This window comes from Plectropomus leopardus, chromosome 2 (genome assembly GCF_026936395.1).
Source record: "Plectropomus leopardus strain MGB_pleo_1.0 chromosome 2, ASM2693639v1, whole genome shotgun sequence".
NCBI lineage: Eukaryota > Metazoa > Chordata > Actinopteri > Perciformes > Serranidae > Plectropomus > Plectropomus leopardus.
The window spans coordinates 20,730,137-20,745,184 of record NC_142177.1 but is presented as its reverse complement, the minus strand read 5'-3'; the positions used below and the strand labels follow the sequence as shown (position 1 = coordinate 20,745,184).

Below are 15,048 nucleotides of genomic sequence, written 5' to 3'. Positions count from 1 at the left end.
CTGAGATCTTGACTATTTGCACTATTTTCTGTTTTCAAGAGATATTGCTTTAAGTTTTGTGTCTTGACGCTTTGATGTCTTTCTTGGTCTACCAGTATGCTTCCCTTTCACAACCTTCCCATGTTGTTTGTACTTGGTCCATATTTTAGACACAGCTGACTGTGAACAACTAACATCTTTTGCCACATTCCATGATGATTTATCTTATTTAAGAAGTTTGATAATCCTCTACTTTGTTTTAATTGACATCTCTCGTGTTGGAGCCATGATTCATGTCAATCCACTTGATGCAACAGCTCTCCAAGGTGTGAGCACTCCTTTTTAGCTGCAGACTAATGAGGAGATTTAATCTGATGCAGGTGTTAGTTTTGGAAATGGAAATTTAGAGGGTGATTCCATGATTTTTTCCTCAGAATTGAGTGATTCCATATTTTTTCCTTCTGCTTGATGTAAAAAAGCAATTGTTATTGACTACCACATTTTTTTTTCTTGATTTCTTTTAGTGTTTCTTAAAGCCAGAAAGTTGCCATTTTCAATGACTTTAGTTTTGTGGCATGTCTGTGATCTGCTTTTTTTCCACAAAATTCAACAACTGAATGAACAACCTCCAAGACTGGTGATTCCATAATTTCTGCCAGGGGTTATAGTCATTTTAACAGACATGAATCCTGTTTGAAATCACTTGCTTTTAAAAATGACCACAAAAGCACTTAGTCAGTTTGGCTCTTACTGATATCTTAAATTGATTAGAGTTGAAGTATTCAAGCCACACATGTAAAGTTAGCATAACAACAATACCATGTTTTTTGTTTATTTGTTTGTTTTTTTCGCAAGGGGTCACAAGCCAAGAAGGTTGAAAACCATTATTCACACACTCAAACATGTAACCACTTGATGGCAATAATTCTCATTCTTGCTTTATGAGTAGATTCAATAAGATGACTTTAATAAATGGGCAAATGTACCACCATGATCACTTGTCAAGTGGCCAAAAATATTAATGGCTCCAAAGTGTTCACAATAATTAAAATACATTTTCTTTCATTCTCTTGACACACGAGGATTCATGATTGCCACTCCTACAATCTTGTGCAGGTTATACCACATTTTTGAGATATGACTAATTGTTGTCCAATAGCCTATCAATTCAAACAAAAATAGCCTTGCATGTAGTGTATCAACAAGTGTCACAACATCACAATAAACAGGCAAGAGAAGAATTATCTGTAGTGCTATCTAACATCAGGGAAATGGCAGATAAAAACTAGGGATACTACTGATCAAAAGGAATTATTTTCAATGGAAAGTTAATAATGTCCAGATTTACTCAATTTGATGATGTGTTTAAGAAGCTCGGGAGGCAGAAGTCAAAACTCACAATGGAAACAGAGAGGAACAAGAAGAACAATTAAGATTAAAAACACAAAACTTAAAGTAAATAAGTAACTGAGGCAAAAAAGACAACTCATAGCAGCCTCACAGCAGCCTGCTGACAATCTTTCCCCTGAGTCAATGCCCAGGTGGCCCTGATAAACCCTCCTAGCCCCACACTAATTGGACTCACCCACTGCATGGGGGTAGGGTAAACCCAAAAAGGGGAAATATCTCTTAAACCTATTCTAACAGACCAACATCACTACATCTTTGTCTCTTGGATGATTTATGCTCCCAAGTCCTTTGTTTGTCAGTTACCAGTGTCTGATCCCACAGAGGACCAGACTGCTGAGCTCTCCTCAGCCCAGGCTGCCAGCAGTCACAATGACCCTGGTGAACAAAGGGCAAAAACATTTCTGTCATCAATAAACCAGGTTAAAACAAAAACCCTATGAAAACCCTCATTTGTATTTCATTGGTAAAAGTGAAGATTAAATTCATATTGACAGCTTCATTCTGACTGACAAGGCACAGGTGGACTAATCAAATCCATATTTGACCTCTTGATTGTTTACAACCTTTACCGGTGCTGTCTCAGTGCTGTGGTTGGCCTGAAAGTGAGACAGGTATTTTTCAAATCTGTTGTGGCAGTTTATGAAATCATTTAACTGATTAAAAGCAAGCTTCTCTAAAATGTTGCTTTATAATTGCAGATTGGAAACTGGTCTGTAGTTACTAAGAGGCAAGGGATCTAATAAGTTTTAACTTCAGAAGGGGCTTAACCATGGCGGTCTTAAAAGCAATGTGGACACTCATCTAAAGTAAACAGTTTGCAATATTAAGAACATCATCTAAAAAAGCTACATACTGTTTTACAAAATGATGAAGGAATGGGATCTAAAAAGCAGGTTGCTGGTTTTAATATTAAAACAACCTTATAGCAACTCAGCATCAACCAGGACAAACTTCTCTTGTGTTTCCTCACAAAAAAACAAAGCTTCTGGAGTGTTAAAATTTATAAGTGGAGATTGACATACATTTGATCTGATAAGCTCTATTTTATAACCGAAGTGAGCTGCAAAGTTTTCATGTTTGTAGTTAGCTGACATACTGCTAGACTTCATAAAAAAAAGGGTTAATACAAAATCAATAGCTGCAAAGAGGGTTTTGGGGTTATCATTTATCAGCTTTGAGAAGTGTGCATGTCTTGCTTTATTGTAGTGTATTGTATTCTGGTATACATTGAGAGTATCTATATAGACGTGCTATATTGAAGATGATTAATAAACTTTAATTTAAATTTTGAATGAATATTTAATGTAAAGTTGCTGCACTTGACAGACTATCGAGGAAGGGGCGTGTCTTACAGCGTTGGTCTGTCATGTGCGCCTGCGCAGTGTGCTGACCGCGCAGTTCCGTTTGCTTCAGACGTTTGAAAGCTGGCACGGAAAGCACGTCTGTACGGTCTGTGGTGCCTCCCCATCCCATCCTGACTGAAATTTACTGTAACGGTAAGACGTCCCAATGCTTTAACAGGCATTATATGCAGTAATAAGGGATTCAAACTTGTAAATATGGGTATAGTCTAATAACTTGAGAGTTAATGCGTAATGTTCGGGAATAAGCTAACTTTATGGCTAGCACACACACACACACATTAGCAAGCTAGCGCTAACATTAGCTGGCTGACTTGGAGGGGACCACCGGCTGCTGGATCAGTCTATTCACTGGAAATGGGATACATACCGTTTTAGACAATACTACATATTATGTTGTTAGTTGGGGGCATTGGATCAAGAGATAACTTGTATTAAAAATACCTTGTTATAAGTTGGAGTGCATGCCAAATATGGACCGCCATGTGCTTAAATTTTAACTTGTAGAAGACTACACAGCCTTTAAACTGCTAGCTCAGACATTAGACTGCATAAACCGATCTGGAGTCAGCAGAGCCAACTGAGCTAAAGCCAGACTGGGGCTAAGTAGCCTAGCTAGGTTAGCTTTTAGCAAGCTAACGTCAACGGCAGACTGAATGCATGTAGCTAACTGACTGAAACTATCAGATAATCTGTAAACTTGATTTCCAGAGTTGTCGTAATTTATTAAATGAAGTCTTGAAAACCTAAACGTGGATTATTCCATTTTTTAAATATTTAGCACATCTGCTAACTTTTAGGTAATATGACTTTAAGGAAACAATACACACATTTTAGTAACTCACCGCTAAACTTTTTGTATAAGATTACTCAGCATCTAACGTTAGATAAACGTCTATCAGTGTGTAGTAAGTCAATTAGCCTCTTTAGCAAAATGCTGCCGGACACCGGATTATCTCTGTCATTCATTCACTCCCTGCATTTCTCGCCTTTAGTTGACGTTACAAGCATGGAGCTGAATGATGCTAACCTACAAACCCTCACCGAGTTCCTAAGAAAAACACTGGACCCAGACCCAACAGTCAGACGTCCAGGTAATACATCTTATGACACAGCATATCTTAGTATGGTTTATAGAGAATATTGTTCTCATTGGCCTATTTATGCAAAGCATTTGCTTGATTGTTTAATCTCTGTGTTGCAAAACTTGTTCTGTGTTTATCTTTTTTTCTTTTCTCAGCTGAAAAATTTCTGGAATCTGTGGAGGGAAACCAGAACTACCCCTTATTACTGCTCACCCTGCTGGAGAAATCCCAAGACAACGTGATTCGTGTCTGTGCTGCTGTTACGTTCAAGAACTACATCAAAAGAAACTGGCGTATTGTGAGTCCCACTGAGTAACATCTATTTTACATGTTTGTTACTTTAGTATCTTGTATGTAGATGCAGTGTATCTAGATTCACGTGGCACGTCTTACATCAAATTGGATAAAGTAGCATTTAGTTCAAACTCTGAACAGAACCATTTTTGTATTATTCTTGTCGACCTGTGCACTAAGCTCATATCCTACTTTTGTGATATATTTTTCCAAAGGTTGAAGATGAACCGAACAGAGTCTCTGATCCAGACCGAACAGCGATCAAAGCAAACATAGTAAACCTGATGCTAAGCAGCCCAGAACAGATTCAAAAACAGGTACACCTCATATTTTACTGTGCCTAATTTGAAGGTGTGAAGGAAGATGCTCAACCAAGCCTGCTTCTTCTGCTATGCATTTTCACAGTTGAGTGATGCCATCAGTATCATAGGAAGGGAAGATTTCCCTCAAAAATGGCCTGACCTGCTAACTGAGATGGTGACCCGCTTCAGAAGTGGAGACTTCCACATCATCAATGGAGTACTTCGTACAGCACATTCGCTCTTCAAAAGGTAGAGTTCACTTCTTAATGGGTTTAAATGTGTGAATGATTGAATTAAAAAATAATTGATCCTTTTTTTGTCCCCTCTCTTATGTTTTTTAAGGTATCGCCATGAGTTCAAGTCAAATGAGCTTTGGTCAGAGATCAAATTAGTGCTGGACACATTTGCCCTACCTCTGACAGAGCTGTTCAAGGTAACTGCTTGCAGTTAGTTTAATAACCACAACACTTTTAAGTTGTTACATAACATTCAACAAATATCAAAATGTTTGACATGAATATGATGACATTCCAATATGAAGAAGTATTTATAGTTTTCTCTTTTCTTTGCTGTAGGCCACTATTGAGTTGTGTCAGACTCATGCTAATGATGTCAATGCCTTGAAGGTCCTCTTCTCTTCCCTCACACTCATCTCCAAGCTGTTCTACAGTCTTAACTTCCAGGTCAGTTCAGTTTGCTTTGTACTTCAAGACTATGCTTTTTGGGATAGGCAACCCCACCCACACAGACACAGACGCACAAACAAGTAATAGCACATCACAATCCAAACCTCTTTGTGTGTTGTCTTCTCTTATGAATTTGGTGTCAGTTATTGCTGTGGATGTCTTTGACGTTGCTTTCAAGATCAATGTTGATCATAAAGGATAAATATGAAGGATTTTTTTGTGGTTCTGATGGCCAGGGAGGTCTTGTGTTTTTTTTCTTTTTAAAAACTTGGTGTTGTACATAGTTTTATATCAGGGTTCAGCACCTCTGGTAATTATGAATGCAACAAATTATTAAGAAAACATTAAATGTTAAACGTAAAAAATGTAAAAATTAAATTAAATGAGAACTATGTCAATTGGTGATAAGCAACCGCTTTTGATGAGTGTATTGACTGGTTGTTTGCTGTCAGTGTACAGTGTATTGTGTTTTATGTTTCTTCCATCATTGATCAGGTTTATTGTCTTTAACATGCATGTAACTACGTGTTTTTTGGCTTTTCTGGGCAGTAAAAGTCAACATCAACAATTGCCATCTGACACATTAGATGTGATGAAAATATTTTACATTGAGAGATGTTTAACCATTAGAGACTTAGAACTTAGAATAAGTAATGAAAATCATCAGAAATGCCCCAAAGTTTCTCTAAAATTGCAAAAAGATGTTTGCTTTCATTTATTAGTCTTAATTGTAAATTATGCAGTCAAATTGTTTAATTAAGAAATATTTTTTTTTATTTTTATTGCAAGTCAATCATGTACTACAGCTTTAGTGTATAATCAATTTTTCCCATGCAGAGGTCAAGTCAGCTTCAGTGTCAGTATAATGTAAAGTATACACTTTAATCAGAGATGTGAAACATTTGCAGTCAACTTTGCTCTGTATTATTACACAGGACCTTCCTGAGTTTTTTGAGGACAACATGGAAACCTGGATGACAAATTTCCACGGTCTACTGACTTTGGATAATAAACTTTTACAAACAGACGTGAGTTTTTTGCTTTTCACTCATGCAATACAGTTTCAACACTGCTGTTTTATTAAGTGGTTTTGAAATAATTTGTGTTGTTGTGTCTCTTTTGACATATTCATAGGACGAGGAGGAAGCAGGTCTCCTGGAGCTACTGAAGTCCCAGATCTGTGACAACGCTGCTCTTTACGCTCAGAAGTATGATGAAGAATTCCAGCCGTATCTGCCACGTTTCGTTACCGCTATCTGGAACCTCTTAGTTTCTACTGGCCAGGAAGTCAAATATGACCTGGTGAGAGTGCTGATCCCTGACTGTGCTTCTGTCTTCTTTTTGAAGTCCACTTTCCGTTACTAACAATACACCTCGTCTTTGTCGCAGCTCGTAAGCAATGCTATCCAGTTCTTGGCATCAGTCTGTGAAAGGCCACACTACAAGCATCTATTTGAGGACCAGAACACTCTCACCAGCATTTGTGAGAAGGTCATTGTGCCCAACATGGAGTTCAGAAGTAAGTAAATGCTTCGTTCTCATCATCGGATTGCACCTGAAAATATCATCAGTAGATGAATGAGTCAGGGCTCTGCTTGCTTGGACGCAAACATGCACTCATGTACTGTGTGAGTGATACTGATCACGTTGTTAATGCTCGAATAGGTGCAGATGAGGAGGCATTTGAAGATAACTCTGAGGAATACATCCGGAGGGACCTTGAAGGATCTGGTAAAGATTTACATTATTGCTCATCATCTCCTGTAATGAAAATTATTCACATTAATGCCTGAATGAATGAATTTGTAGTTCCATCTCACATTTTTGAGTTTGACTGTTCTTCAGCAAAGTGTTTTATTTGGTTGGTTGGTTAACAAGTTAACAAAAGTGTGCCAGGATGACCTCGTCCTCATTGTTAACACTTTCTCCATCCTTCCTCAGACATTGACACTCGTCGTAGGGCGGCATGTGACTTGGTGAGAGGCCTTTGTAAATTTTTCGAGTGCCCTGTCACAGCAATCTTCTCTGGCTATGTGAACTCAATGCTGGTTGAGTACGCCAAGAACCCTGGGGAGAACTGGAAACACAAAGATGCCGCCATCTATTTGGTCACATCGCTGGCGTCTAAAGCACAAACGCAAAAGGTATTGTTGACTTTCATTATCAGAGCATTAGTGTGTGTTTGATGTAATTTAAATCATTTGCTCAGTCCTTAAGTTATTGTCTTTTTTCACCAGCATGGAATCACACAAGCCAATGAGTTGGTGAATCTGAATGAATTCTTTGTGAACCATATTCTCTCAGACTTAAAATCCCCCAATGGTAAGAATACTCTTAAACATGTCTAAATATGATGTAGAATTTTGTGTGTGTTATGTTACAACACTTGGCTTAATTTGCTTTGTGCAACATCAGTGAACTGTGGTAAAATTTAATTTCCAATACACATTAATTAAGATAAACACCAACTGTCATTGTAGTTAATGAGTTCCCAGTGCTGAAGGCGGATGCCATCAAGTATGTCATGATCTTCAGAAGCCAGGTATGAAGTGTTGCATACTTTACAACTTGTTACATTTCAAAAGGCAAGATAAATGCATTAAAGAGGGTTTTTTTTTATGTCTCTTTCCTTCAGCTTCCTAAGGATCAGCTGCTGCAGGCAGTTCCTCTCTTGATCAATCACCTGCAGGCGGAGAGCACAGTGGAGCACACTTACGCTGCCCATGCTTTAGAGAGGCTGTTCACAATGAGAGGGCCCAACAACACCACACTGTGAGTATCAAACAACTGAATATAATGATTTTTGAGACAGAATATCTCTCACATGCATTATTTCCAAATGCAGAAAAAAATGAGCTTTTATTTTTTTATTACTAAAATGTTAAAACAAGTTGGGATTTCTTCTTCTTTTTATCCCTAAGATTAAAATTTTGTAACACACACATTTTCCCAGTCCAGTTTAGAACAAGAGTAATATCATGTTTTGACATTAGTTGTCTTACATGGACTGCTTGGAATGTAGAGTGAACAATATATGCACTTTGCAACACTGAAATAAATATTTAAGTGTAATGCACAAGCAGTGCATCTAAAACACAAGAGGGGAACCTTTACTAAATATGCGGTATTGGCTGAATGTGTGAAGTAATCACTCAAACTTGATATCAGAAAGGTTGCCTATTTATTTACCCTTTCTCCACATATCGATTGTATACTACCTCCACTTGAATTATTGCAATAGTAGCAGACCTGTTCTTCTCACAAACATTTTTAAAGACCACTGCAAAGTGTGGAAAGTCTGCTCAGACTTTTATGCCATCTGTATAGCTGCTAACACATTATTTTAGCCACTGATCCTCTCTGTATGTTCTTCAGTATCACGCCTGCAGAGATGGCACCTTTTACTGAGCAGCTGCTCAACAACTTGTTTAAGGCCCTGGCTCTTCCTGGTTCTGCAGAAAATGAATACATCATGAAAGGTAAACCTGACTGTCCTCTGTCATCTAAATGCTCTCCATTAATGTCTCCCAGTCAGACCAACTCCAGAGTTATTTTAAGTAGCCTCATCATGTCTTTCTTTTCCTCTTCCTTCTTTTTTCTTTCAATTTTAAAGCCATCATGCGCAGCTTCTCTCTGCTGCAGGAGGCCATTGTTCCCTACATTCCCACTCTGATTGGTCAGCTCACTCATAAGCTCCTCTTAGTCAGCAAGGTAACACTCACTTTGTTACTATTCATGGCTACAAATAGATTCATCAAGTTGCTGGTTTCTTCGGGGGATACACATGTCAGTTTTTCCAAAATCTGTCATCCGTTTTCAGAATCCCAGCAAGCCTCACTTTAACCACTACTTGTTTGAGTCCCTGTGCCTGTCGGTCCGGATCACCTGCAAGGCTAACCCCACCACTGTCAGCAGTTTCGAGGAAGCACTCTTCCCCGTCTTCACTGAGATCCTTCAGAACGATGTCCAGGGTGGGTCATTTAACTGCTTTTAGAAATGTGTAGATGATATGCTCATAACATAAACACAGCTGGTGGCTTTTAGAAGCAACTCCACTCATCCTCCTTTCGTCCTCTGTTGCAGAGTTTCTTCCATACGTGTTCCAGGTGATGTCTCTCCTTCTAGAGATGCACACCAGCTCTATTCCCTCCTCCTACATGGCTTTGTTCCCTCACCTGCTGCAGCCTGTGCTATGGGAACGGACAGGAAACATCCCCCCACTGGTGCGCCTGCTTCAGGCCTACCTGGAGAAGGGAGGGGCCTCTATTGCCAGCTCTGCTGCGGATAAAATAGTAAGTGATGGCAGTGTTGTGTACAGCAGGGAAAATGGTATTATTTTAGTTGTCTGTGTCAAGTCACAAGTGTCTTTACTTGTTTGGTTTTTAACACTTATACACTGTACACTACATTATTACTATTATACATTACTTATTCAGTGACCAGTTTGTTGATACTTGGCTCTTGTCTTGCTCGTCTTTCTCTCTCAGCCCGGCTTGCTTGGAGTTTTCCAGAAGCTTATTGCCTCTAAAGCCAATGACCACCAAGGTTTTTACCTTCTCAACAGCATCACAGAGCACATGCCCCCGTAAGTCGATTTAAAGTTGTGTTCCCAGTGGATTATCTATAAAATGCCATACTTACTGAATTTAATTGGTTTGGGTCTTGACATGTTTTGTTAACATTTATTTTGGGGTTTTTTTGCCAGAGAATCTATCACTCAGTACAGGAAACAGATCTTCATTTTGCTCTTCCAGAGGCTACAGAGCTCCAAAACCACCAAGTTCATCAAGAGTTAGTACTATCTTCTCATTACCAATGTTCATGTTCTGTAAGCTCAAAACATAGTCAGGGACTGAGCACACATCTTTCAACTGGTGTTATAGTGTAAATTATCACTAGATCTAGTATGAATGCCGTCTTTTAATGCTGAGTTTTACATTTTCACTGGTTTTCTTTCTCACAGGTTTCTTGGTGTTTATCAATTTGTATTGTGTCAAATGCGGGGCCATTGCACTTCAGGAGATATTTGACAGCATCCAGCCAAAGTAAGTCTGGCTTTAATACAAGCCACATGATGTGAGCAGAACGTACAATGATGTTTGACTGCAGTTATTAAGTGGTGTCATTCAGGCAGTGGGAATATGACAAGTTTTATCAACCTTAACAGCACAAAAGACTCCTAAACTGGCCGTTCGGTTTGAAGTGGAGGGCCCACTTGACCTATTTAAACCTTTTTGCTCACTGTGACATTTTAAAGGAATACTCCAGCCAATACTTTAAAGGATGGAAACTGAAGGATAGCTTGGCTCTCAGGGGATACAATGGATTTCACAGGTGTCAAACAGGTGTTTCTTACCTGCATCTTTCCATGCGGTTTCCCATTTGTCAATGCACTTTATCTCCCACCTCACAGGAAACGACAAACACAGTTTTGTGGGTCAGAATGAATTAGAAATTTGATGGTATTTTTCAGTGTTTTATGCTTAAATAATTTGTATGTTATTCACTTCAAAACCAGTCTAAAAAGAGACTAGTGAGGGAGTGAAAATGCAAACGGGAAATTAAGAGAACTCATAATATTTGGAGTGATACTGTTCACTGGAGCACAATGCATTTATATGCATAATAATAATAATGACTAATTGCTGCCTGAAAGTTCACCATGTCATGATGATGCTGGTTTCTTTCTCCTGCCTGCCATATAGTAAATATGTCCCACAAGGTTTCTGGATTTCTGTGCCTTTGATATTAATCCTACTTGCTTTTTGTGTTTCAGGATGTTTGGTATGGTGCTGGAGAAAATAATTATTCCAGAGGTTCAGAAAGTGTCTGGATCAGTTGAAAAGAAGATCTGCGCTGTTGGCATCACAAAAGTCCTGACTGAATGTCCTGCAATGATGGACACGGAGTACACTAAACTCTGGTAAGAAATCACCTCAAAGGAAACACAATCTTTGCATTTCATTCATTTTTTTCATGCAGTTAAGTGGTTAATGCCCTGACACACTGTAGTCCACCCACATGCCTCTTATCAGGAATATGTGTTTGATTTTGTGATTTAATGTGTTGTCCTAATCATAAAACTATAACCAATGATTTTGGTTTTGATGCATTTCTTCAGGACCCCTCTGCTCCAGGCGCTTATTGGTCTCTTTGAGTTGCCAGAAGACGACAGCATCCCAGATGATGAGCACTTCATCGACATCGAAGACACACCAGGCTATCAGACCGCATTCTCGCAACTGGCCTTTGCCGGAAAGAAGGAGCACGACCCGATAGGAGACACTGTCGGCAATCCCAAGATCCTGCTGGCCCAGTCACTCCACAAGCTCTCGACTGCCTGTCCAGGAAGGGTATGTTCAGACACGCAGAAAATATTTAGCAACTCAAAAGTCATCTTCTTTGGTTATTTTCTTTATTAATAAAATCATAACATTCTGTTTGGAATAGCTTTGCTCTGCTACAGATGACGGGAAGATGCTGAAAGCACATCAGTGATTCTTGCCTCTTGTCTTGATTTTTCTGGTGCAGGTTCCCTCAATGCTGAGCACCAGTCTGAACGCAGAGGCCCTCCAATACCTGCAGGGGTACTTACAGGCTGCCACTGTGCAGCTGGTTTGAAACAGATTTGATGGTGTTCACTCAGTACGGAGACCACAGGACACACAGGAGTAGCCACAGTGACCTCAGGTCACACGACAGACCTGCTTCAGTCTTTACAGATTTGTTTTGACTTGACAGTTTATGACGGATTTGCCAGAGAAATAATAATTTTGCCTGAATTAAGGGTGTTTTCTCTGAGGCAAGGTTTTTTTAAGGGTTTTTAAAAGACACGACCAAAAGTTGACTTCACTGAACTACAGTTTTGTGTTTGGGCCCTTTGTTTGCTGTGTGGCAAAGGCTAACAAGGATTTGGATATCATACTCCAATACAGTTGTCAGTTTATTTCAATAACTGCAGCGGCAGAGGTGTTTCAACAGTATTGTGTAACATCTGAACATCACAATCATGTGAGAGGGATTTCTTTAATGCTTCTTTTGTATGTTTGAATTCCTTTTTACAGTTATGAAGGCTGTAGTCAGTGGCTCAAACATGATGCATATACTTTTTTTTTGTTGCATGTTTCCAGTAGATTTGTTATCGTCTAGTCTTTGTTTCCGCACTGTTTGTTAATGTGAATAAAAAGAGGCACTTGTTTAGATCTGTTATCAGCGTAGCCTCTTTTCTGAGCAGTGTTTTGATTAATTTATCTTGGTTTGTGAATCTTGCTGGCTCCTTGGCCTCCATGTAGAAGCAAATCAATATGTATTGATTTGATAAGGAAGAGGATTTTCCCTTTCATTAAGCAAATCCTGTCTGCCCTTCAGATCCACTTCTGGTTGTTTTCAGCCAAAAATGAGCCAACATGTATGCAACAGTGGATGTGTATTAAGTTTACTCTTCGGCCTTTTGTTAAAAAAGAACTTTAAGATAATAGTGCTCTCCTCTCAGATGACAAAGAACATACGGTGTGAGCCTTTGGTGCCTGCATTGGTCCATAATTTAACAAAGAAGTCTGACAGAGGTTTTAGGAGGTTTTGATGTGTCCGTTGGTCTTCAGTTCAACATTCTTGATGAAGGGTAACATGCATTTATCACCTCCCATGAAGCGATATGTTGCCACATTGGCCTCCCAAGGTAACAATCTAGATTTGGAAAGAGACAAAAAACGGTACCACATTAATGTATTTTCTTGGTCCTACAGTATTTATGTTAATGTTTCCTTCTCATCAGTGTTAACTATTGTATACTCACGCTCGTGCTAGAAAGGGAATGTACATAAGTCGAGGAATGCAGATCATTTGCTGTTCAGCTAAAATGGCTTTCATTGACTGCTGTACGGTGTAGAGGGGCTCCAGAGGTGGAATCAGACTCCGAAGCTCCTTCCTGGTAGATATTAAACAAGTGGAGAATATAGAATCTGTTTTTTTATAGTGTTAGCCACTAACGTTTAACTGATGAATGGTGGCAGCTCACCTGATTTCACAGCCTGCAAACATCCCAGTGTCTACAATATAAGGACAGACTAAAGTGGTTTTGATGCCGTCCATGTCCTCTGCTCGCAACTCGTGTGTCAGTGACTCGTGGAAACCGACAGCTCCGAATTTACTGGCACAGTAATCCTGGAGGCAGATAAGAGCATTCACGTGTTTTCTGTAGAGGATTGTTTTAGGGTTTGTCTGTTCAGTTATGTGGTTGAGGGTGTCATAAATCGTGTCTCACCTCTACACATGCAGTGCTGAAGAGTCCAAGAGCACTCGCAACGGTTACAATGTGACCATGATTCTTGGATTTCATCTGAGGCAGGAAGGCCTTTGTCATCTGTTGGGTTGCAAAAAAAGGGATCTTAAAACAGGACTGTTGTGGAAACAAAGTGTCAACTGCAGTCTAACGGTACTGAACTGTTTTCAACTAGCTGCAGCCACTTCTGCACACTAATTAAATTTCTGAAATTCATTTATTGCTTTTGTTTTTGGTGTGCAGCCCCAGATTTTTCAGTGGCGAATAATCTTAATTTTGTTCGTGAATATGAGAAAATGCACCACTTAAGCACAACAGGTTGTGTAAATATCTAGTTTCAAGACCTTTATTACTTAAAATGGTTATGTGCCCATATGGTGCATATTCATGAATTTGAGGTTTATGAGGAGCCAGCATCTCACTGTTGTTCATTTGGCCTCATACACTTTACTCTTATGCAGCTGCCACCTACAGAGACACATATGCTCCTTTGCCACATCAGGTGTGTTAGAGGTGCTTTCACATAAATGACCAGCTGTCCTCTGTACAGTATATCTGTCTCTGCTATCATTGATATTTGTTGCTAATGAGCTTACCAGTTTATTATATGAGCATGAGACTGAGGCTTTAAGAGGATCAGGGGCAGAATCACATGCTGTCTGAACTGGTGGGCTTGTGGGCTCCTTTTATTCTGGGGATGAGTGATTAAGGTCTCCCGCCACCTACATGTACCCTCATGTTAACCCGAACACTTTAAACTGTCACGGGGGCACACTGTAGCTCCGCTGCGGCGCAGGCTGCTCTCATCCCCTCACACATCAGTGCACAAACACACAGCCAGCAGCGACCACTATAGTGAATAGATGTTACGTAATTCATGTCAGGCTGGGAGATGCTGTTTGCGCTGTGTCAGATGTGGACTTTAGAGTTTAAAGTTTAAAAAAAAGAGTTTAAATTCTTTGTGCGTAAAATATGCGTGCGTCAAAGTCTCACCCAAAAGAGTGCGTGGCAGTTCACCAGCAGAGTCCTCTCCAAAAGCTCGTCGGGACAGTCCAGCAGCCTCCGTCCGGCCACCACTCCTGCGTTGTTGACCAATATGGAAACTTCCCCGACCTCCGCTCTCACCTTGTCCGCCGTCTCATAGATGCTCTGTCTCTTGGACAGATCCACCGTGTACGTGTGCACCTGCACCCCAAGTTCCCGTGCCAGCTTGGCGGTCTGCTCGTTGGCAGCCGTGTTGCAGTCCCACAGCACCAGCCGCGCTCCCTCTCTGGCAAACTCCAGCGCGAACAGGCGGCCCAGCGCGCCCCCGGCCCCTGTGATCAGACACAGCTCCCCGTCTATGCACTTCAGCCTCGGCCGGAGGAAAGTCTGGATGACGGCGTGCAGGATAGAGTAGATCAGGTCGATGAGCATCAGCACCAGGTCCACAATAACGATCATGATGCTCAGGTACTGTTTTATGAGCCACACAAGCAGACCGCCAAGTTTTAGAGTATTACTTGTTTCTGTGCGTGATGCTGGATTAGATGGCCATTTTATATAACGGGTGTGTGCCGGATTAGGACGCCGACTGATGGTGGCCACCAATAGAAGCGCTTTTTGTCTGATGACTGAGAAGCCGACTGACTAACCCGTGCACATTCATAA

The 15,048-nt window shown here is 40.2% G+C and overlaps 2 protein-coding genes across 2 annotated transcripts; one reads left to right on the top strand and one right to left on the bottom strand.

The window, feature by feature from the left end:
• Positions 1-2,726: 2,726 nt before the first annotated feature.
• Positions 2,727-12,317, top strand: cse1l (CSE1 chromosome segregation 1-like (yeast)). The gene is made up of 25 exons (XM_042504378.2): positions 2,727-2,885; positions 3,746-3,844; positions 3,991-4,133; positions 4,345-4,446; positions 4,535-4,680; positions 4,774-4,864; positions 5,007-5,114; positions 6,053-6,145; positions 6,252-6,419; positions 6,507-6,636; positions 6,783-6,848; positions 7,059-7,261; positions 7,355-7,439; positions 7,598-7,659; positions 7,753-7,889; positions 8,493-8,596; positions 8,731-8,828; positions 8,938-9,088; positions 9,201-9,409; positions 9,605-9,702; positions 9,823-9,908; positions 10,081-10,162; positions 10,894-11,040; positions 11,239-11,470; positions 11,649-12,317. Exons 2-25 carry the CDS (start codon positions 3,760-3,762, stop codon positions 11,736-11,738), a joined length of 2,916 nt encoding a protein of 971 aa, XP_042360312.1. The 5' UTR covers positions 2,727-2,885; positions 3,746-3,759; the 3' UTR covers positions 11,739-12,317.
• On the bottom strand, positions 12,043-14,979 carry LOC121952306 (retinol dehydrogenase 10-B-like). Its single transcript, XM_042498892.2, has 5 exons — positions 14,392-14,979; positions 13,381-13,479; positions 13,135-13,280; positions 12,913-13,044; positions 12,043-12,803 (listed from the first exon to the last, which is right to left on the bottom strand). The coding sequence occupies exons 1-5, from the start codon at positions 14,839-14,841 to the stop codon at positions 12,686-12,688; spliced, it is 945 nt and encodes a 314-aa protein (XP_042354826.1). The 5' UTR covers positions 14,842-14,979; the 3' UTR covers positions 12,043-12,685.
• Positions 14,980-15,048: the final 69 nt, after the last annotated feature.